Here is a 23,937-nt window from a genome sequence, read left to right as displayed (position 1 = left end):
GTCTCTCAGGAGGGAATGATTATGACATACTTATAATGCCATTAGGAAACGTTGACGATCCCTGATCTTTTTGATAATTGAAGGCCTAGAATTATCAAAAGTCCCAGGTTCACATCCTTCTCCTAAAATGAAAGAAATGGAGGAAGCTCCAAGTTTGGTGTGATAGTAAACTGCCTTATACCATTCCTCGACATATTAAGGGAAAACTGATCTAAGCTCCCTTTCTAGTTTAATCAGTCTTAAAATGCTGATTTCGTATGTTCTCAGAAAAGAATGCAATGATACGTCAGATGACCTTTTAGCAACTCTGAAAGATCTTTCTCTAAAAGACTTCTAAGAACATTGTCAAATGACACACAGTGAATGTTTTTTTGCTCCAGAGATCCAGCAGGAAGATCCTCAGAGGTGTCTGATTTGAGGGACGGTCCACCATTGTTCCAGCATGTATTTCTGATATCTGTCAGTAACCCTCTGAACATCATTAAGACAGAAAGTTCTTCACAGTCCCCTATCACACATTTTGAATTCCTTTCTCAGTTCCCTTATAGTTGAATAGAAGTGGGAGGTTAGTAGTGGATAGAGGGGGAGAAACTCAAATCATTCTTCACCTCCCACTAGTTCAACTCCTTGTGAAATTAATATCCAAGCCTTATGGTAAATGAAGTCAGGTCAGAAGAAATGTATTTCCTTTTTGAAATTTCTCAGAAGCAGTGTGCCCCGTACATGGTGCAGCTCGGTGAAATATAAGGCTGTGGGTTCCACTTGACTCTGAATAATCACAATAATCCAGTAGGTTTGCAGAAATGCATAGAAAATTTATGAACAACATCTCATTTCTTCTTGACAATGGTGAGCCGAAGTATTGATACAAAACATCTCAGGGGAGAAGTTTTAAGTGTGTTCAGTTCCCCTTTCCCCAACCTTTTCCACCCCAGGTCCTGGTCAACAAATACACAGATCTGGACCCCCGCTCTAACCCCACTCTGGTCTTGAGGCACCATGAGATGCCTTTTTGGAGAGGATCAGTTTACCTCCTTTTTCCTGTTTGGTGTCCTATAAAGAAAGTGCTCATTTGAGTGGGTTTCATGCAATGCTCACTGCTACTGAAATGGCCTTTCATCTGGTTGGAGGGGGTTGTGTGGCTGGTGACTGGGCTTCAACGACTAGAAGCGTCCTAAGATCCTGACTCCGAGGAAAGCATGGGAGTCAAGTCCACTCTAACTCAGACGCTTCAGAAGGCTCTGCTCTGGCTGGGGATCATGCTGGGTGCGGTTCTGCTTTGGTCAGGGTAGCACGGTGGACTTTCTTTGGTTCAGAACCCCTCCCCTCTGGCCCCACTAGGCTGTACGTGTGGGTGGCCAGCCTCGGCTGGGGCGCTGCTTCGGTCGACAGTGTCCGCTGGCTGCGTGAGGCACTATTTGCTGTGGAGCGCGTGGAGGAGGAACCCGAGCGCGAGCTCTGAGAGCCTGAGGAAGAGGAACCAGGTTTCACGAGGCGGGCTTTGGGGGCTTCCGCATCTTCCCTGAAGAGAAGAAAACAGCAGAGGTCAACTTTAATCCTGACAAGACCGCGATAGCTTCCACTATGGTTGCTTCCTTCTGAGGTTTCCCAATAAATTCCTCAAGCTGTAAACTTCACGTGATACCTCTGGAAGGCAGCCGTTTAGGGGAATGGGGACTTCCCCTGACCCCGAGACTTCATGGCTGACGGACACACATGGATGTTTTCTTAGCCCTGAAGTCAACTCTGTTACTCTGGGAGAGTAGGCACTTACCGCTGAGACGGAGTTGGGGTTTGTCTACAAAACCCCTTATTTATTTGTTTGTTTGTTTATTTTTTGGTGGGCAGCAAAGCAAGGTTTACTGAGGACTGCAAAGTGATAGTACAAAGCTCCCAAGGAGGGAGAGGACCCCAGGGAGTTGCCCAACTCTCTTATTTTTTTATTTTTTATTTTTTTAAGTCAGCTTCAGACCCTGTGTGGAGCCCAACGTGGGGCTTGAACTCACAACCCTGAGATGAAGAGTAACTGACTGTGCCCACCCAGGCATCCCTATATAAACCCTTTCAGTGGCCCAGAATTTATGTCCATTCTTTATCATAGGCACTGTATAAATGGAAGTGAATCAGAAGTAACATAAAGTTGATCTTTTAAGATAGTTTCACAATAAAGGCAAACTGGAACTCCTTATCTAATCAGAATAATCATTTTAACAGATTCATAGTTAAGAGGAAATGGGAGGGGCACCTGGCTGGCTCAGTTGGTTAAGGTTAAGGGTCTGCTTCAGCTCAGGTCATGATATCAGAGCCCTGGGATTAAGCCCCAAATTGGGCTCCCCGCTGAGCAGGGAGTCTGCCTATCCCTCTGCCTCTACCCTGTCACTCCCACCCCCACTGCTGCGTCCCTCTCAAATAAATAAAAAATCTTTAAAAAATATGAGGAAATGGGACATTTATGTTGGCTGGTCACTATAGAGCCAGCTCTGGAAAGGAAGTCTAGTAGAAGGGATGTTGAAGGGAGGTTTACCTAATTTCATTAGGTCTCTCTTCTTCCTCGTATCTCTCTTTGTCTTTCCTTCGGATCAGCAGCCACACCAAGAGGAAAATCAGCAGAGCTCCAGCCACCATGCCCGTCACTGCTCCTGCTATCATGCCGATGCTCTGTACATCTGTTTTCTCAGAAACAAAAGCAGAGGTAAAACGAAACATAAGCCAAGAAATACACGCACTCGGGGACCTGGGTGTCTCAGTCGTTAAGCATCTGCCTTCAGCTCAGGTTCTGGGATCGAGTCCCGCATTAGGTTCCCTGCTCAGCAGGAAGCCTGCTTCTCCCTCTCCCACTGCTTGTGTTCCCTCTCTCGCTGTGTCTCTCTCTGTCAAGTAAATAAATAAAATCTTAAAAAAAAAAAGATATGAACTTAAAAAACAGAAGGCCTGGGATGCCTGTCTGGTTTAGTGGGTGTAGCATGCGACTCTTAATCTCAAGGACTCTTGATTTTGAGGTTGCGAGTTTGAGCCCCACATTGGGAATAGCATTTACTTAAACAGAAACATAAGCCCCAGGCAGGGTGAGTATTTCCAGATCTTTCTATCTTCTTACCCTTGCTGTATGACCAACCCCCTCGATATCAAAAGGTAGCAGATCACGCCACCCCAAAATATGCCTCTTTGACATTAGGACTATTTTAAGCTGGTTTTTTTGAGGTAGGCTCCATACCCAAATTGGGGCTTGAACTCATGGCTCTGAGATCAAGAGTCTGTCCTCTACTGGCTAAGCCAGCCAGGTGCCCCGCTTAAGCTGATTATCTCTAAGAAACAGCAGACACAGAGGAGAAGTTCTAGAAACAGAGTAGAAGTTACCCTTTTATAAGGGAAATTTATATTTATAAAGAAAATCTCCATTCGGTCCCCTCCTGGACATAATAAATTTCTTCAGGGAGCTGACAAATTCGCCCAAGTTCCTAAACAGAATTAGCTACCTCAGTGCAACTACTGGATTTATTTTAGCACTAGCCATGTCCTTCTGGAAATAAAGGTTTCGACCTTGACTTTCCTCTTCCTTGTGATTAAAAGTGTTTTACACGGAACCAATGGGAAAGCAGGAGCGAGCCCGTTGGATACTTACACCGTACAGTGACCCGCACCACACAGCTTTCCTTCCCAGCCTCGTTGCCCGCCGTGCACTGGTAGAGCCCAGAGGACGACATGGTGAGATTGTGCAGCAGAACTCGTCCAGGGTTACTGTAGTCTACACACAAGCAGAAGGATGACTGTAATCCTCTTAGTCACAGGGTCTCTGTCTACTGCTTACCTTACTGCGTCATTGACCTAAGATTCTCTAATACAGTGTGGAAGGATGAGATGATCGATTTTTTTGGAATGTGGAAAGGAAGGTGAACATTCTTTGAAACTGCACATCCTCCAGACTTAACAAAAGACTGGGAATGTGGGAGGGACAGTAAGCATCGTAATTAGCTATCATGGATACCCGATACATCTCTCCCTCGCTTCTTCTGCCACTTTTACATGCCATTTGAGGAAAGAAAAGACGGGTGTTTTTTTTATTTTTTTGTTTGTTTGTTTGTTTTCTGTCCAGGTTGACAGATGAAAAATAGAAGCTCAAAGAGGTTCAGCAGTGCGTTCAAGGTCACATGGTGAGTTGCTGACCAAATGAGACTCTAAGTTCAAGGCTAGAGTACCATTCTGTTGTCTCAGCAGACTAGTGGAGAGATGACTTACCAATCCTGGACTTGGGAGGGAGACGCTCATCCTCTCCCTCCTTCTCCCGGAGTCGCTGCCAGTAATACATGATGGGCTTTGTGCCAGAGGCTGACTCACACTGCAGAGTCACGTCACTTCCTTCTGTCAGCTCTCCTTCCAACTCGCATTTGGGCTTTGATGGTCTCACTGGCAAAAGGAAAAAGCTTCAAAGATCGCCAAACACCCAATTCAGTGGAAGAACCGTGTCCCGTTGAGCTGTTTCTCTAGCCGTCTGTTACGGTCCACTGCTGAGTGGGTCTTTTGGTACGTAACCATGCTTTACAGCACCCCCAAAATACACCCTCCTCCACCCCCTACACACACATACACCCAATCCCAGCGCCTTCTGCCGGTGCCACTGTGATTTTCAGAGGCTGCCCCAGAAACTCCCTCGTCCCCTCTCAAGACACTTTTCAAAGTTGAGTGTGATTTTATTAATACTGAAACAGGGACAGAAACCCATTCACTTGGACGCAATTAAATAGAACTTAGTAGCTTTTGCTGCCAGAAACCAGAAATGGAGTTGAATCGTATCTGAGAGATGTAAGGTAAATATAAGAATGCCATTTAAACATGAGAGGATATTTAAACTTTGTAAGTGAGCTCCCATGGAAAATCGTGATTATTCTTTCTTCTTTTATTATGTCTAAAATATAGAACGTACTTCTTCCCAGGAAACTGGACTTTGGGGCATTTGGCTGTTCCTCACAGAGACTGTATTAATGAGATGGAGGTGTTTACCTTGGCACTCTAGCTTACCTAAGACTTTCAAGATGACATGACTCCACACGTAGCGCCCTGAATTCTTCACCTTGCAGCTGTACCGGCCCTCATCGCTGGGCTTCAGAGGCTCTATCTGCAGGGAGGCGTCTCCTGCCAGGAAATTGGAAGCAAAGGCCACTCGGCCCTTCTGCTCCTCCGTCAGGTTACTGTAGACATGATGGCTGGAGTAAGTGATCACCTGGGGGACGGACCAAGGCAGGGTGTCAGGCAGTGCGGATCTCGGCCTCCATCTTTTGCTGATGTCAAGATGAGGAAAGGGAACACTCCTAATGGAAGAAAGCAGTCATGCCCAAAGCTGATTTCTAAGGGTCAAGAGACCCTTTGTTCTAAATGAAGTTAAAAGTACGACATGTTGGGGCGCCTGGGTGGCTCAGCGGGTTAAGCCTCTGCCTTCGGCTCAGGTCATGATCTCAGGGTCCTGGGATCAAGCCCCGCATCGGGCTCCCTGCTCGGCAGGAAGCCTGCTTCCCCCCCTCTCTCTGCCTACTTGTGATCTCTCTCTGTGTGTGAAATAAATACATAAATCTTTAAAAAAAAAAAAAAAGGTATCAAGAGTTGACTGTGAGGAGATTTGGCAGAAAAGGATGGAGAGGAGATCTACCTTCCCCCTGCAACCCCCCCCCCTTTTTTTCTTTTTGAGAGAGAGAGCATGCAGGCTCTACAGCCAGCCCAGTGCAGAGCCCAACACAGAGCTTGATCCCACCACCTTGAGATCATGACCTCAGCCGGAATCAAGAGTCAGAGGCTCAACAGACGGAGCCACCCAGGTGTCCCTCCCCTGCATACCCTTTCTGACTTTTTAATTTCCCACCACCTGCATGTGAGCTATTCAAAATACGCTACACTCCTTTTGCTCAGCAATTTTACACATGGTTTATTTCTCACATAGTGTTTTTGCAAGTTAAGTAGTTTCTCCCCTTCTCTGTGGTTTCACTTCCTGTGGTTTCAGTACCCGAGGTCCAGAAGCAGATGATCCTCCTTCTGCCATATTGTCAGAAGGCCAGCTGTGTGATAACACCATGCACAATGCCTGTGTCGTCTCCCCACGCTCTGTCTCATCACAGAGGCACTGTATCATCTCACATCACAAGGCAAAGGGTGGGTATGGTACAATAAGATTTTGAAGGAGGGAGAGAAAAACCACATTCTCATAATTTTTAAATTATTTTATTAATTATTCTTAATTTCCTACTGTGCCTAATTTATTTATTTATTTTTAAAAAGATTTTATTTACTTGACAGACAGAGATCACAAATAGGCAGAGAGGCAGGCAGAGAGAGAGGGGAAGCAGGCTCCCCACCAACCAGAAAGCCTGATGTGGGGCTCCATCCCAGGACCCTGGGACCATGACCTGAGCCGAAGGCAGAGGCTTTAACCCACTGAGCCACCCAGGTGCCCCTGTGCCTAATTTATAAATTAAACATTACCATAGGTATATATGTATAAAAGAAACATAGTATATATAGGATTTGGTACTATTCATGGTTTCAGGCATCCAGGGGTGATTTTGGAACATATCCTGCACAGATAAGAGGGTAATACTGTAGGCATTATCCCCATTTCACAGGTAAGTAGCAGAACCGGGATTTGAAAATAACCATCTAAGGCCATTTAGGTCATGGTCAAGGTATACCAGTTACCTCCCACTTCCTGTGGCCAGCTGCATTCATTACACGGCTCATTAAGTCCTCTTCCAGAAAGTTTAGAAATGAAGGTGGAAAAGTGACACTATAAAATCAATGTTTTGTTCTTTTTTCTTTTTAAGATTTTATTTATTTATTTGACAGAGAGAGAGATCACAAGTAGGCAGAGAGGCAGGCAGAGAGAAAGGGGGAAGCAGGCTCCCTGCTGAGCAGAGAGTCCGATGTGGGGTTCGATCCCAGGACCCTGAGATCATGACCTGAGCCAAAGGCAGAGGCCTAACCCACTGAGCCACCCAGACACCCCAATCTGTTTTGTTCTTACAAAAGCGTGAAGTCCAGTCGAAGGGACTGGAAGAGTTAAAGAGTAGAAGTCAACGCTTAAAATTCAGGTCTAATACCAAGGACTTCATTATTCGGCTTTCCTTTTGGGAGGCTTCACTGCCAATTAGTAAGAGGAAGTCAGTTGGGAAAAGATTATATCCCTTCCTACCATAAAATATGTATGAGATCATGTCTTTGTTTTCCCAGGCAGGGACACCAAAGTTTAGATTACTCTAACAACAACAACAACAAAATCCTGGAGCACCTGACTGGCTCAACCGATACAGCATGCCAGTCTTGATCTTGGGATCGTGTGTTCAAGCCCCACTTTGGGAATGGAACCTACTTAAAAAGTAATAATAATAATCTTGAGTATTAGTGAAATTTCATCTGCCTGCATCATAGCCTATAGGCTTGGAGATTTTTTTTGGATTTTTAAATTTATTTTTTCAGAGTAAGAGATCGAGCAAGTGTGAGTGGGGTGAGGGGCAGAGGGAGAAGGAGACTCCCCACTGACGAGGACCCTGGGATCATGACCTGAGCTGAAGGCAGATGCTTAACCAACTGAGTCACTCGGGCGCTCTAGCCTACATAGTTCTGGAATCTTCCCTGGTTCTGTGTGTCCATCACCTCACTCCTATTAGTCACAAAAACTGTGCTGTTCTGGTCCACCAAGACTTCAAGCTATATAACTTCAGCTTTGGCCGTTCTGCCACTCAGCATATTCTTAAACTCATTTGATTTTAAATGTCAGCAAACAGTTATGGGACAACTGCTTCCCATCAAGTCACAGGGAAGCTATTCAGATGAGTAAAACCCTCTTCCTGTCTTCAAGTAATTTATAATCTAATGGGATTAGCAAGGAGAGAAGTATAAACATAGAAAAAGGATTAATTAACTTGAAATAGTATCAGAGAGAATGTCCCAGAAAAGTTGTAGGCATTTGAGTTAGGCTTTGCAAGACAAGCAGACTAAATAAGAGATGATAAAGTCAGGGAGAAGGCTGCGGGGAGCATTCCAGATACACAGAAGGACACTAAAAACAGGCACACAAGCATTCGGGAGTCTCCCGAGCACATTTCTGGCTGCAGCTGTTCAAATTGTTTCCCTCTGCTCAAGTCCTTAACTCCATCCTCAATCACGTGACGCCCTGCAACACATCAGATGCTTTCCTGAAAAGATTTGAACCCAGCCAATAAAATGTCCATCAGATCTCTCTCGATTATATCAAAATTCTTCAGTATCATCCATTTTGCCCTCACCGTCTTTCTTTCTTTCTTTTTTTTTTTTTTTAAGATTTTATTTAGTTATTTGACCAAGAGAGTCACAAGTAGGCATAGAGGCAGGCAGAGAGAGAGGAGGAAGCAGGCTCCCTGTTGAGCAGAGAGCCTGATGGGGGGTCGATCCCAGGACCCTGAGATCATGACCTGAGCGGAAGGTGAGGGTTAACCTACTGAGCCACCCAGGCACCCACCCTTACCATCTTTCTGACAAATGTGTTTTTTCTTTTCTCTTCATGCTCTTTTTCATTGGCAAATTATTTATTGAGCTCACAGGCCAGAGTACTGTGCCAGGTGCTGGAAAACAAGCAGCGATAAGACCCAGCCCTTACCCTGTGGACCTCACAGTCTTCGGTGGGGAGGGGGGAAGGTGAGATGGGGGAGAAGAAAGTAAGACAAAAGTGAAGGTAGACACTGTAGCTGATAATCAATTTAAGACATTTTCCGTTATCCAGCTTGGCCCACTCCCTTCAACCAACACAGCTGCTGTGATAATTCTCATATCCTTATCTCTATCCTGACTCAGCTTTGAACTCTGGTTTACCACTTCCAGCTGTCTGGCAGTTGTGTATTTCTACCCACTCCGATCTACCTTATTACATCACGATGTAAGTGGATGCCAAGTTAACAGTGACGTAAAACTCACATCAGCTCTTTTCCAGCTCAGAACTCTTCAGTGGTTCCCTCTACCTCTGAATGAGGACAGGATTCAGTCTATAGTTCTCGGCATTGACTTCTGCGTTACCTTCCCAGTCCCGTTTCCTCTTTTGTTCACCTCCCTGGGCACCGTCAGATAACACTGCCTCCCTTTCTTTAATATGATTCATGCCCTCTTGTACTCAATGCCTTTGCCCACTGCATTTTTCCATAGAGAAACTCCTTTTTCTCCATCTCTTGACATGAAGAACTCCTATTCATTCTTTCTGGGTGCCTGGGTGGCTCAGTTGATTAAGTGTCCAACTCTTGATTTCAGCTCAGGTCATGATCTCGGGGTCATGAGATGGAGCCCCTTGTTGGGTTCCATGCTCAGCAGGGAGTTTGCTTAGGATTCTCTCCCTCTCCCCCTCTCCCACTCCTTATCTCTCTCTCCCCCTCTATATCTCCCTCTCAAATAAATAAATAAATCTTCAAAAAAAAATAATTTCCTTTCATTCTTCTAAGTCCCAAATCAATGTTAACCTCTTACGAAACCTTCCAGGTTATGACACTCAGACTAATGGCCTCTTCCCTCCCCACTCCCAACTCTTTGCGTCTTTGCAGCATTTTTATGAGAGGAGAAATGGTGAAAGACTTGGGCACATAGATTGCTAGATCCCCTTCCTATCATGCTGGGTGTGGACCAGGAGATCCTTGGGACATTCTGGTTATATATATGTCTGTTGCCCTTAATTGTCTTTGGCTAGGCTAGAATGCAATTCTGCAAGCCTTTATTGAATACACATTTACTGAAAACATACTCCATGCTTAGCACTGTGCTAGAGATGATATCAATACAAAGAAAATTATTTTGGGGCGCCTGGGTGGCTCAGTGGGTTAAAGCCTCTGCCTTCAGCTCAGGTCATGGTCCCAGGGTCCTAGGATGGAACCCGCATAGGCTCTCTGCTCAGTGGGGAGCCCGCTTCCTCCTTTCTCTGCCTGCCTTTCCCGCCTACTTGTGATCTCTGTCAGATAAATAAATAAAATTAAAAAAAAAAAGAAAAAGAAAATTGTTTTATGAAAGTGTTGAGGGCCAGGACGTGCCACCCAGAATAAGCCACTTTGCATGTGCATAAGAATTTCAAATACTAAAGGCATTTGAGTTCTTGAAGTTGCTTGACTTCAAAGCAGACCTCCTCTAAGAATTTAAGTGTAATAAATCCCCTCCTGAGAACAACTCTAATCTTCTCTTCTAGGAGACCAGAAATCAGCACCACACCCAGACAGACAAGATCACAAGCTAGCATATCTCTAGCATTCTAGCATCTCTAGCGTATCTCACACTCGTTCTTCTAAGGGCCGGTTTATCTTCCTCGAAGGTCGTTTGTTTTTCCCAAAGTGTCCTTCTTCCTCTTCTCTTTCCCCGACTAAGTTAGGTCTGTAGCCCAAATTCTAGCCACCCCTTGGAGTTACATCATCTGTGGGTACTTAATCTCACACGTTACCTACGTGGTACACAGAAGTTAATAGACTTCTGTTTGTTTTTCTCCTATTAACTCTTCCCTTTGTTGTATACCTGAAACTAATATAATTGTTCTATGTCAAATATATCTCAGTAAAAAATTTTTATAAAATTTTTAAAGAGAGAAAACAAACCAACTAACAAAAATCTGTCTTTTATTCGTCTAATTTACAGTGCCCCAGCTAGAAAACCTAGGAAGGGAAAGGGGAAAAGATATTTCCCCCCCCTCCTACAGTTTTAAAGGAAAACTTAAAAAAAAAAGGGTAAAATTATGACTCTCATATACAAAGAAAATAAGCATGTGTCAAAGATTTTATTTAACTCGTTAATAAATGACGGAACCAGAAAGATTTTACAACAGGTTCAAATGAGAATCAGACAAAGACTTGTAGTCTCCGTGGGACAAAATTCCTTTGCATCTCTATACACAGGACCCACTGCCATGCTGTGGATATGGAAACAGGGACATTGCTATGGGCATTCCACAAGTTAATTTCTATTTCTGTGGAGATTAATATGTGAGGAAAATTAGATCGTAATTTATCTGGAAATATGGAGTCTGAGCATGAAGATGATGTTTGGGAGGGACCTCCCTATGGTATACTGTATGGGGGGTGGTGGAAGCAAGTGTTCAGATTTTGGTAGGGAGAGATCCTCTATTGGTATGATTGGTATGACAGTAAGGGGAACTAGATTCCTTGAAGGCTGCTCCCCTCTGCCCCCCACTCCCCTACTGCCCTCCCCCTCAGCAGGTGGTTTCACAGTTCAGCTCTCTGGGTCTGTAAATGAGAATTCCTGCTGGAGTACCAAGAAGAGCATTTATTTCCTTCGGACTGGAATGAGTGCTGCCAGGGAAACGGGAGCTAGCTTCACTGGGGCAGCACCATCAGCTGCTCCTGAAGGCTCAGATGAACTCTTCAAAGACATTTCGCAGCAAATTGGTAAGCCTGACCAGTTAGAGAATGTTTAGAATGAGAAGAGACGGTCAGAAGAAGAGGAGTGATCCATCCACCTCCACCCGGAAGTAGAAATGCAGACAAAGGCTGGATTTGAATGTTAAGCTAAAAAGACCCAAGAGCGCAGTCATTTATTCAACAAATTTTGAGCCTCCACAATTTGCCAGCACCTGTTATAGGTGCCTGAGGAAGATCTGTGAACACAGCAGGTGAAAATCCCAGTTCCTGGGGAGGATGCATTCTGGTGGCAGGAAACAGACACGGAAGACCACTGTATGGTACATTTGACAATACTATGAAAATAACAGAACAGGGAAGGGGGTGGTAGTCCAGGGGGACAGACTGCAGTTTAAATAAGGTGGTCAAAGTAGACCTGGCTGGAAGGATACATGAGGGCGTGTCTTAAAGGAGACGCCTTACTAGCCTTGGGGAAAGAGAGTTCTTTTTCTTTTTTCTTTTCTTTTTTTTCTTTTCAGATTTTATTTATTTATTTGACAGACAGAGATCACAAGCAGGCAGAGAGGCAGGCAGAGGGGCAGGGGAAGCAGGTTCCCTGCCAAGCAGAGAGCCCGATGCGGGGCTCGATCCTAGGACCCTGAGATCATGACTCTATCCGAAGGCAGAGGCTTAACCCACTGAGCCACCCAGGCACCCGGGGAAAGAGAGTTCTAAGCAAAGAAAAGAGGCAAAGCAGAAGCCCATAAGGTAGAAGCATGCCTTGGCGTGTTTGACGAACGTCAGAGAGGCCAGGGCGCTGGAGTAAGCCAGGCGGATAGCAAATGAGGTCAGGCAGTAGGGTCAGATCCTGCTGGGCCTCCGGGCCATTGTGAAGATGATGGTTTTCACTCTTCGGGAAGTGGGGGCTATTTTAGAGGATTTTGAGCAAAAGAGTGTCATGATATGATTTGTTTTGAGAATAGGCTGTAGGAGACAAAAAATGGAAACAGGAAAACCAGTCAAGAGGCTATTGGAGTTGGGGTGCCTGGGTGGCTCAGTTGTTAGACATCTGCCTTCGACCCAGGTCATTCATGATCCCCGCGTCCTGGAAGTGAGCTCTGAGTTGGGCTCCCTGCTCAGCGGGGACCCCGCTTCGCCCTCGCCCCTCCCCCTGCTTGTTCTCTCTCTGTCAAATAAATCATGTCTTTTAAAAAATTGTGTATTTGTGGTATGAGAGAAAGAGAGGAGTCCAGGGCCACTCTCATGTTGGGGTGGGAGCCTATGAGAAGAGAAAGGAGCTACCAACCCAGAGAGAAGACAGAGCCGAGGAGGCTTGAAGTCGGAGGCAGTGTGCAGGGTGAGGCTGATCAGGAGCTTAGTTCTGGGCTTCCTACCTGTGAGACTACCTGTCTAACAGCCAGAGGCATGGGGTAAAGCACGTGCATATACATGTGTTGGATATTCAAGAGGGAGGCCTGGAAATACGGGTTTGGGAATTCTAAGCTTGTGGATGGTATTTAAAGGCTTGAGACTAGATAAGATTCCCCGATGGCATGAATATAGAGATTAAGAAAAGGAGGGTTAAATGAGACTCTCCAAGGAGTGGATGTCTAAACACAAAGATAGAGCTCATCAAAATACCACCGACAGGGGTGCCTGGGTGGCTCAGTGGGTTAAGCCTCTGCCTTGGGCTCAGGTCATGATCTCAGGGTCCTGGGATCAAGCCCTGCATGGGGCTCTCCGCTCATCGGGAGACCTGCTTCCCCCCTCCCCTCTCTGCCTGCTTGTGATCCTTCTCTGTCAAATAAATAAATAAAATCTTAAAAAAAAAATACCACCAACCTCAGAGTAAAACTGTTGACTGTCCTCTCTTTAGCGGACTCTTCAAGTCCAGCCTTTGCTCACATTTCCAGCTTTATTCCTGGATGACAACTCCTCTTCCTCCTACCCTCTCTTTCATAAAGACTCTGAAGTGCACCTTGAAACCACCCGCTGAGGGAGGAGACAGTAGGGGGATGGGGGCCAGGGGAGCAACCTTGAAGAGGTCTGATTACTCATTATCCTACAATGGAGGATCTCTCCCTACCCCAACCTGAACATTTGCACCCCCAACCCATACACAATAGGGAGGTCCCTCCCAAGCTTCATCTTTATGCAGAGGAATATTCTGGGAAGTACAGGAAACGCACGATTTCAGTCAAAGGTCCAGTGCTTAATCCCAGACAAAAGTTCTGTCTTGAATTTCTGCATTCTTTTTGAGAGAATGCTATAAATTCTGGGGGAGGGGGCAGAGGGAAAGAAAGGGATTTAGCTTTAGGAATTTGGAGCTGAGATCCTATCTCTGAAATCTGTCTTGGGCAACGGACTTCAAAATCTCCAAGGCATAGAGCTCAGGTTTTCTGCAGCCAAGTTTAGGGTCTCATTTTTCCTCACATATTAAAAGAAAATGAGGACAACAATTCTTAGCTACCGACCTCACAGGCTCCTAGTAAGAACTGTAAGAGCGGAAATCTGTGAAAGGACGTCATTCCTTTGCTCGCTGACCATCTCCTGACTATTCTGGGCCAAGCACAGCCCTTGGCCCTGGACTTAGGAAAATATGCATTAGGCCTAGAAATGAAAATCCGCCAACACAATGCAATACTTCCAGTTGGAGAGTTCTGTTTTTATTTAACAAACACATATGTGTTATTTATTTTATGTGAGGCACTGTTCTAAATGCTTTATAAGTATTAACCCCTTGCATTAAAGAGAAAAAAAAAAAAAAACCCATGTCAGTGAAAAGTTCACAGCAAGATCAAGGAGATTAAGGAAGTGAGTGTCCCCAGCTTAGACTTGAGGGTATTCTTTTGTTTGATATATATATTTTTAATTAATTATTTATTTGGCAGAGAGAGAGAGACACACACACATACACACACACGAACGCACACACACATACAGAGGGAGAGAGAACACAAGCAGGGGGAGCGGGAAAGGGAGAAGCAGGCTTCCTGCTGAGCAGGGAGCCCAATCAGATCCTGACCTGAGCGGAAGACAGCCGCTTAACGACTGAGCCACCCAGGTGGCGGTTTGATAAATTCTTTAGAGAGGGCCTTGTTTGAGGTGGGAACATATATCCTAATCTGAAACTGGGCCGGCACTCGTTTATCCTGCTTGAGTGGGGGCGTTCTTTTCCAACCTCCAGGGTTCACAGACTCGACGGCATTTCCCATGGAGACTGGACATCCCAGAAAGGAGTTTTCTTGGGGCCTAGGAAAGGTTTCTTTGCTATTCTTATCCCTCAAAGTGCAACCAGCCTCCTGTTCTCTGGTGTGGTCAGGGATCGGGAGCACAAAGGCAAAAGAAACGTAGATAAAATTAAAGTAGATAAAATTAAATCTCCGTAACAACTTGCATCGCGTTGACAAATATTTAAGGAATGCAGAATACAACCTTCCTCCTGGAACTCCCAGCCGTCTTATGGGTAAGAAGGCCTTGCTAGAGGCAAAAGGCAACCCTAGCTCGACCACGGCCAGACCTCCAGGACCCTGGTTCTCTTCGTTAACATATGAAAATTCCTTTTGGAAACTTGCTTTCCCTCTGCCCCTCCCAATGTAAAAGTATACAGGCAATCGCTCCTTACAATCCCGAGGCAGCTCCTTCTTTCTTTTTCAGAATGTTTTGTAAAATATTTTATTTATTTATTTGAGACAGAGAGAGCACAAGCAGGGCAAGCAGTAGAGGGAGAAGCAGGCTCTCCGCTGAGCAGGGAGCAGGGTACAGGGTTCGATCCCCTGACCCTGGGGTCATGACCCTCGCCGAAGCTGACTGAGCCAGGCAGGTGTTCCAAGTTAGCTCTTTCTGCCCCTGGGTCCAGTCCCTGTGCCCCCCCCCACCTTTTTAAAGATTTTATTTATGTATTTATTTGACAGAGAAACACAGCGAGAGAGAGGGAACACAAGCCCAGGGAGTGGGAGAGGCAGAAGGAGAAGCAGGCCTCCTGCTGAGCAGGGAGCCCCATTTGGGGCTGGATCCCATCCAGGAACCTGAGCTGAAGGCAGACACCCAACGACTGAGCCACCCAGGTGCCCCCAGTCCCTGTGTTTTGATAAAAACCACCTTTTGGCACCAAAAACATCCTAAGAATTCTCTCTCTTTTTTTAAAGTAGGCTCCCGGCATAACATGGAGCCCCGAGAATTCTTTCTTAACCACTCGTTGCCAGACCCCAGAACACATCAGCCCGCCCAGCACCATGTCTGAGGAATTTCCTTGTCCTACCTCACTGCTTTCTGTTTTTCTCCAATAAAACCTATGAACTCTTGACCCAGAAAAAAAAAAAAAAAGTACATTATTATTTTGCAAATAATTTGACAGGGTTCCCAGCATCTGTGAAAGCTCCCCGCTTGAGGAGTCTCAGACGAGGAAAAGCCAGGTCGCAGCCCTTCTGATACGGTATTTGTTTGTTTTACATGTTTGCAGGGTGTTCTGGGCCCCACATCCTGTTGTACTGGGTAGAAAGGACAGGTTTCTTGGGGTGGTGGAAGCAGCTGCCGTAGAAATGCCAACTCACTGGGACAATAGGGAGAGGAGGAAATATATTAGCAACAGGAAACAAACTTTAAGCTTTAGAGCTTACCTCCTCTTAAGAAAGAAAGGGGGGGGTGCTGATATTTGGAGGTAGGACAAGTGAGGTGGGAATGCCTCGCAGGTACTCAATGACTGTTACTTTCTGACTTTTTCATGTTACCTCGTAGCTGCATAATCATTACGAGGAAGTGAGTCTGTGCTTCCTAGGAAGAATGAAGAGATTCTAAACCAAAAATCAGTAAAGAGTTGGGAATTGGTTGTTTAATTTGTTTAATTTTTATCTTAAGTAAACTCTATGCCACATAAGGGGCTTGAACTCACGACCCCAGAGATCAAGAGTTTCACGTTCTGGGGCACCTGGGTGGCTCAGTGGGTTACGCCCCTGCCTTCGGCTCATGTCTTGATCTCAGGGTCCTGGGATAGAGACCTGCATAAGGCTCTCTGCTCAGCGGGGAGCCTGCTTCCCCCTTCTCTCTCTGCCTGCCTCTCTGCCTACTTATGATCTCTGTCTATTAAATAAATAAAATCTTTGAAAAAGAGTCTCACATTCTACCAACTGAACCAACCGGGTACCCTAAGAGCTGGGTAATTTTTAGGAATTTGGGGGTTTTGTGGGATTTGGGAAGTTGGTGAACCTTTTTGCTCTAGGGGATTTCTTTCTTACTCATGTTACTATTTGGACGAACATTTCATATTTTTGAAAGTCACATTTGACTTCGGAGAGACTGAGTAAGGTGCGGTCCACAGGAGACTCTGGCTGCTTTAAGTCTCCTATAGAATAGGAGCTTTCCAGCTTTGAACAGACTTATACCAAGAAACTTACATCCGTGACCCAGCACGCACGTGGAGTGCACTAGACAACTGAAGTGTAAGTTTCAGGAAATAGCGTATGTGCAATACACTGATATTTTCCAGTCTGTGTTAAACAAACAAAGAAAAAACCCAGTCTGCTCGCTTAGAATCCACTACTGAGTCCTGACTGGAAAAAACGCTGCACCAGGGCACAGTGACGAAGAGTGAGCAAGCAGGGAAGTCACCGGGTTTACATTCAAGCCGTTGCCCCTCCACTTACAGCTCTGCACTTTGGTCGGTTAATTTACCTTTCTGAACCTTAAGTTCCTCAGTTGTAAAACGGGGGTAAGCTACTTCATTGGGTTTTTGCTAGTAAGCCCTCACGATCGCTTTTATTAGGCCGGTTCAGGGAAGTCGCTAAGGTTTCCAAAATTGTCCCACCTAGTACCCAGGGAACATAAGTCATTCCATGCATTTGTAGAGTAAAGCCCCGTAGCTGAAAGCCTCCATCTGTTTCCCACACTTGTGCACACACTGGACTAAAGCTCAACCCTCTGAAGTTGGCACCTAAGGCCAGGGCAGCCTGGGCTGTGCCTCATCTTTGATCTCTGTCCTTGCATCTCTGAATAGCCTTGTCCCCAAGCTTGAGGTCCCTTGATTCTGAACAACACCCTCTGATATGTCTTTGTCTTGGATCAGGCAGTCTTCTCTCCTTTTGAAATGCCTCTCTTTTATTTTTGCTTCAACAACACCTACACAGGCCTCAAGATCAAGCTCAAAGGCCACCATCTGTGTATTAGCCCGTGTACTAGATCCCTGTGTAGAATCACTGACTTCCTCCTGTGAGCCTCAGCCCTTTGGACATGGCCCCACCACAGCATCTGGTATATCCAGGTAGGGCTGACTCCCGAGTGCTTTTCTCCCCTTCCCCCCAAATCTTGTCCCATTATTTAATGGGGGAAAAAAGGGGGCCGGGGGAGACACCTAAAGTAAGTATTTAACATCTTTGGAAAGCAGACATTGTACAACTCCAAAATAATCTTACTATAATTAAATAACCATTGCCTAATGTGAGCATTTCACACGCATTTAGGACACAGGTTGGGGCTCAGTTCCAGCCTTGCAATTTGGCTCAGTTTTTTTCAGACACACATTGAATATCAGGTACGTGGGTGTCCCTTTGTCCTAACTGTGGTTTTAATTCTAGGAAACACAGAGCTGAGACTAAGCCCTTGCCCTGGGGTGGGGGAGGGGGGTGATGGGAGAACAGTGAACATAAATTTAATCCTTTTGCAAACAAACAAAAAATGAAGTCCATGAAATGCAGCTGTTGTGGGGTTGTGTGTCTTGTGACATGCCTGGTGGACCTGTTACAGATGCATTTTTGGGTTTTTTTTGGTTTTTTTTTGGTTTGTTTTTAAAAGATTTTATTTATTTATTTGACAGAGAGAGAGCAGTGAGGGAGGGAACATGAGCAGGGGTAGTGCGAGAGGGAGAAGGACAGAGAGGCTCTTCAGCAGACTCTCAGCATGGAGCGTGGGGGGGGGGGTTGTGGGGGTGGGCTCCATCCCACCAATCCTGAGATCATGACCTGAGCCAAAATCGAGAGCCAGAAGCTCAACCCCTTGATCAGGAGTTTTCTTGCTCAAGATCAAAGACTAGGGGGAAAGGAGAAAAGGAGGTGGCCCGAGGGATTTGGCACATAAATGAGAACATCTCTGCCCTAATTTCTCCCCCCGAAAAATAGAGGGGAAAGGTTTCTGCTGTGTGTTCATGACTGACCCTGAGGGAGATGGTCGCTCTGACTTTGGAAAGTAACTGTGTTACCACCCCTAGAACCAGGAGGAGAGCTCCAGAGTTCTAGAGGCCGCGCTATCTACCTAGGCTGAAATTCAAATATTTGCCAAACTGCCTACCCGCTCCCAAATGGTCTCTGCATTTCTCAGCCTCCTAGACAAAAGGGAGGGAGCCAATTCTGCTCAGATTGAAATGCAAGGCTAACCTTGGGGTCTAGGTTATTGGCTAGCCTACCTTAGGCACCACATCTGGTCGAGCCCCTCCTGTATTTTCTCTCTCACCCTCACTCATTCCAAAAATGGTGGCAAATTTACCCACTACATTTGTATATTACACCTTGATATCCCAGCTACCCATGACTATAGTGTAAGCCCCTACTGTATAGTTTGAAATTGTTCAACTGATCTTGCTTCTACTCAAGTCTCTTTTAAATCAGTGTGCTTCCACACAGGACCAGGTTGATCGCTTTAGACGCATCTATGTCCCTGTCGCTCCTAAAATCCTTCAAGAACTCCACGACAATGTAAGAAAGTATCTAAGGTTCCTAACCTGTTCCACAAGACCTTTCGTGTTCTGGTCCTGCAACCTCTGTGAGCTCACATTTTGTACTCCACGTATGCTAGCTGCTCATGATTTCCCAGAACTTTGCAGCCTTTGTGTCTACGCTCTTGTGATTTCCTCAGTGCAATCAGGAAATGTCTATCAGCACTCAGATCAGCTGCGACTTCTTTACGGGAGCTGCCCTTGACCCCCCACCCCAACAACTTTTGGTCAATGGTGCCTCCTTCATATTCAGCTAGAACACTCTGCCCATTTCTATCGTTATCTCTGTCACTTAGTTCTCAAGTTACTTCTTCACACAACTACCTCCTTCATGTGGATAGTGGGAATCCAGTATTTACTCAGTTTAACCTAAATTTATTTTGAGGGGCACGTGGGTGGCTCAGTCAGTTAAGCATCTGCCTTCGGCTCAGGTCATGATCCTAGGGTCCTGGGATCCAGCCTCATGTCGTCGGGCTCCCTGCTCAGCAGGGAGCCTGCTTCTCCAGCTGCCTGCCGCTCCCCCGGCTTTTGCTCTCTTACTCTCTCTGACAAATTAATAAATAAATAAAATCCTTAAAAAAATAATAATAAATTTTTAAAAAATTGATTTTCGCTCTTTTAGAACTTGCAATAGGACCAAGCTTCTTCCAGCAATGGGGCCTTGGCACAACTGATTCTGTCTGGAATAGTTTTCTTCCCACATTCTCCTTATTTCCTACATAACACAGACTCTAATTTCAAATTATTTATGAAGGTAGCACAGCTGGCAGTTAACAGTCCAGGTACTGATACCACAAGTGCCTCATTTCAAATGGCACAATGAGTGACCTTAAGCCCTTTTCTCACTTTGTGTGTTGTGTCTGGGCACACGCTGTATGGGGTTCCTTATTTATAAAATGAGACTACTAATCCTAGTTATTTAATCCTCCTGTGTTGAGTTAAATGAGATACTACTATGTGCTAAATAGACTGCAACCCAGAACATAGCTTAATGTTTAAGGGCTCTCTACTTAAAAAAATTTTTTTGGTGTTTTTTCTTTTTCTTTCTTTCTTTTTTGGTTTTTTTTTTTTTTTTTTTTTAAATTACTGAAGGGCTTGGCACTGTAAGCTCCAGGGAGGCGGGGACTTTGCCATCTTCTTCACTATTGTGTCCCAGTACCTAGCTCGGTGTATAGTATTTGCTAAATAAATCCACGTGCTCTGAACGACCAAATAAATCCCGATCCTTACTTTGGAGCATTAATTGGACACAAGTAGGGAACTGTGGCTGCTTAAAGCCATATCAGTGGCCTGCTTTAATCAGCAATGAACTTCTAAGCCTTATATTCACTTGGCTACATAAAAAAGCAACTCTCTTTTTCCTTTAGTTTAAATGAAAGCACTTGGGTCAAAGTTAGATGAGTGGAGGCATTCTTCTTAAATTTCTGTAAGAGGAACATGGCTCTTATTTACTTGAATCAGAACAGAGAGTATCATATCTACAATTGACTGAGAATCTGCTGGAATAAAAACGCTCAGTTTAAGGTGACCTTGCTCTACGGAGAACAGAGTCTTAGGATGATGTACTGAGAACCAGATGACACACAGTATCAAAATGACAAAGTGATGTAGGAGCTGAAATCCAACAATGATCCTGGATTTTATTTTAGTGAAAACTTTAACTTCTTCCAGCACAAACCATCATTTGAAATCAGAGGAATAGACAGAGAAGAAAGGACAATCTTTTCACTTTTTAGTAGGGTGAGAGGTAAAGTTCTGAAAAGGAAGGAAAGTCTAAAGTCAGTTTCCCTGGCTTATTTTATGTGATTTTTAAAAAAAAAATCACAAAACTTTCCACCTAAAGTTGTTTTCTTTTTAGATTTTTTTTTTTTTTTAAAGCAATCTCTACACCCAACATGGGGCTTGAACTCATAAGCCTGAGATCAAGAGTTGCATGCTCCGCCAGCTAAACCAGCCAGGCACCCCTCAGCCAAAAGCTTTTTAAAAAGTAACTCAGTTGGGTAAATGGAATGAGAAGAGTTATGCTAGAAAACCCTGCTTGAGGAAGGCTGAATACAGCCAAGGCAGACAGGATAATACAGTAGCTACTCACTTCTCACTCTCAACAGAGACCAGCCCCGTGGATCATTGGAGCAAAGTGCTACGAGTTCTGTTCACACCGCCCGAAAGCCCATAGGCACCAAAGGACCTCCCCATCCTAAGCACACAAGACCCAGGGCCAGGGCCTTCATTTTCCAACTCCAGAACCAGTATCAATTCTTTTGCTGACCCATCACATGTGTGTTAAACATTTTCAGTCATGCCCAGCATTGTACGTTGTTTGTTACATTACATAATCTCAGAGCTTGAAAGTCATGACTTTGTGCAAAACTTTAACATAGGCAGGTGGTAATGGTTTCAGAGGAGAAAGGGGAGTAGGCTTCCTAGTATAGATCTGGGGTCTGGCCACTAGACTAGGGAAACCAGCTAATGCATCTTAGCTCCCTTCTTAGGAAAAGACACTAACAGCGGAGATTCCCTCCCTGACAAATGATAGGTGGCTTGCTTGCTTGCCTCAAGAACCCAGAACTTCTTATCTTTAAGACCCAAGTACCTTTCCTTGTTGATAATTTTTATCTCTAGAGTCTTCCAACTATAAGCCAGATGAAAGAGCTATTCTAGCCCTTTCCTCCAACAGAAAACCGGAGGACTGAGGAAAGACAGCTGTGGGAGGATGAGGGGATGAGTGGGGATGGCGACGGGGATGGGGGGGCCCTCTGGCTAACGGTACACTTACCACTTTTTGGTTCCCTTCATTGTCGGTGAGCAGCCATTCGATATCCAGGGTGTCTTTTTCTGGAAGCCCCAGCTGATGGTGACAGGGCAAAGTGACCTTTTCTTCTGCCACTCGCTTGATCTCAGTGTGAGTCCCCAAGGTTCCAACATAGTAGGAAACTGGAAGAGGAGAGCATCTAATGAGTAATGCAGAAATGCATAGCAATGTGTGGGAAGCAAATATTACAACTAATAATTACGGGGTGTTCCTGTGGGTAAGGGCCAAATCAAGGTGTTGGAAGAATCCCGGACCAGATGTACCAGAAGTCCCGGAATCTCCCACTGGCTTCTCCTTTAAGTGAATTCATCATTAGCTTCTGGAGCCCCCTGAATTATACTCTTAGCGATCCGTACTCGTCCTCTTTCCTACCTTCTTGGTTTTTATGAATGATGAAATAAATCATTCAGGTCAACAACTTTGTTTTTTGAACTTTCTCTCCTTTACCAGCAAAGGCTGGCAAAAGGGCAGAAACCAAAGTAAAGGCAGGGGTTGGCAACCTTCCCAGAACAGGCTCCAGATATCACTTGGCCCCTTGAGCCACCCTTAGAGACAGGCTACTCCCACAGGCCGACAGGTAAGGGCAGCAGGCCTCAGGGAACGAGTGGAATCTTTTTTTATTTTTTATTTTTTTAAAGATTTTTATTTATTTATTCGACACAGAGAGAGATCACAAGTAGGCAGAGAGGCAGGCAGAAAGAGAGAGAGCGGGAAGTAGGCTCCCTGCTGAGCAGAGAGCCCGATGCAGGGCTTGATCCCAGGACCCTGATATCATGACCTGAGCTGAAGGCAGAGGCTTCACCCACTGAGCACCCAGGCACCCCATGAGTGGAATCTTATAGGCAGTTCCTGCTTCCATGAAAGACCTCATTCTCTGCCCCTCCAAGTTCTATCTTCCAGTCTCTATAGTCTCATCCCACGTGGCTTCAAAATATGAAGGAACCCTTCCTGTCCAAAGTGAAATCCCAAGTTACCACATTAGGATCCTGTCCCTCCATGCATCCAGTATCCCCTTGGCCAACAGGATTTCAGTTCCGCTTTTGGCTTTCTTTACCCCTAATTTTCATCTTGTTCCAGGAAGAGTGTCCCGCCAGCAACTCTAGGCTCTAAGTTCACTCACCTTCTCTCCTTCCTGTTCATTTCGGACCCTGTGGACTATTAAATCCACAGTGTTAGAGAACGTCACCTGGATTCTAGGTATCATGTGTCTGGCATGAAGGCGTGCCCTAAGATCCTCCTTTGCCTCCTTGCACACAATAAAGGAGCTCAGCGTGAAAAGCCATTCACAATGCTCCTACGAGAGGTTCACAAGGTAACAGAATCATACCACCTCCAAGCTGGGACAGCCCCAGGTGTCAGGGTTTCTGGTGAAGTCCCCTCTCCTGGGAAGCACTCATTCTGCCCCTTTGGAGCACTAAAGATCAAGGATCGTGACTCACAGAAGCAGATAAGCTACCTTTCTTATTCCCCGTTCATTTCCCAAGATATTAGCAATCAATCTGTGGGAAGGAAAACGGCCTGAAAGGAGGAAGAAGGAAGCAGGGGAAACTGTAGTTCCCTCTACACAGTAGGCAGGCTGGGTTGATAGGGCAGGGCTGGGCCCTCAGAGGCACCCGCCTGCCCCGCCAACAGAAACAGCAGGTGGATTCCCAAGCTCCAGGGCAGAGAAAGGAGACCACAGAGATCTGTAGGGCCTAAGAAACGGCCTTCAGAACCAACAGGATAAGCCCCTCATAGGGTTTTACTGACATTCCTAATAAGGTTTCTGCTATTTCTGTTTAAAACTTGAAACTGCAAGGGGAGTGGCCAGTTAGGGAGTAGTTGTGTGGTTTGGCTATACACCGATGACTCAGCCCAATGAAGAAAGGGTGATTATCCAAATCTACAGATGAAGCATGAAGATGAGCTTAGCAATTTGTTCAAGATCACGCAGCCAGGAAAGGACAGATCAGGGGCTCAAGCCCAGATGCGTCTCACTGCAAAGGTCCTACTCCAACAGCCATGCTAGGCAGCTTCTGGCTTCCTGGACACATGGTTCTCCCATTAGCCTGCAAGCTCCTTGAGATCAGGTACCAACTGACCACAAC

The 23,937-nt window shown here is 45.5% G+C and overlaps 1 protein-coding gene across 1 annotated transcript; it reads right to left on the bottom strand.

The window, feature by feature from the left end:
- Nucleotides 1-794: 794 nt before the first annotated feature.
- LOC111154005 (CXADR like membrane protein) lies at nucleotides 795-22,990 on the bottom strand. The gene is made up of 7 exons (XM_022513357.1): nucleotides 22,971-22,990; nucleotides 21,815-21,989; nucleotides 5,017-5,218; nucleotides 4,237-4,404; nucleotides 3,623-3,745; nucleotides 2,525-2,666; nucleotides 795-1,522 (listed from the first exon to the last, which is right to left on the bottom strand). The coding sequence occupies exons 1-7, from the start codon at nucleotides 22,988-22,990 to the stop codon at nucleotides 1,258-1,260; spliced, it is 1,095 nt and encodes a 364-aa protein (XP_022369065.1). The 3' UTR covers nucleotides 795-1,257.
- Nucleotides 22,991-23,937: the final 947 nt, after the last annotated feature.

Source organism: Enhydra lutris, unplaced genomic scaffold (genome assembly GCF_002288905.1).
Source record: "Enhydra lutris kenyoni isolate GAN:26980312 unplaced genomic scaffold, ASM228890v2 scaffoldscaffold34, whole genome shotgun sequence".
Taxonomy (NCBI): Eukaryota; Metazoa; Chordata; class Mammalia; order Carnivora; family Mustelidae; genus Enhydra; species Enhydra lutris.
Note: the sequence above shows the minus strand (reverse complement) of the source record. Positions and strands in the feature narration are given on the sequence as shown.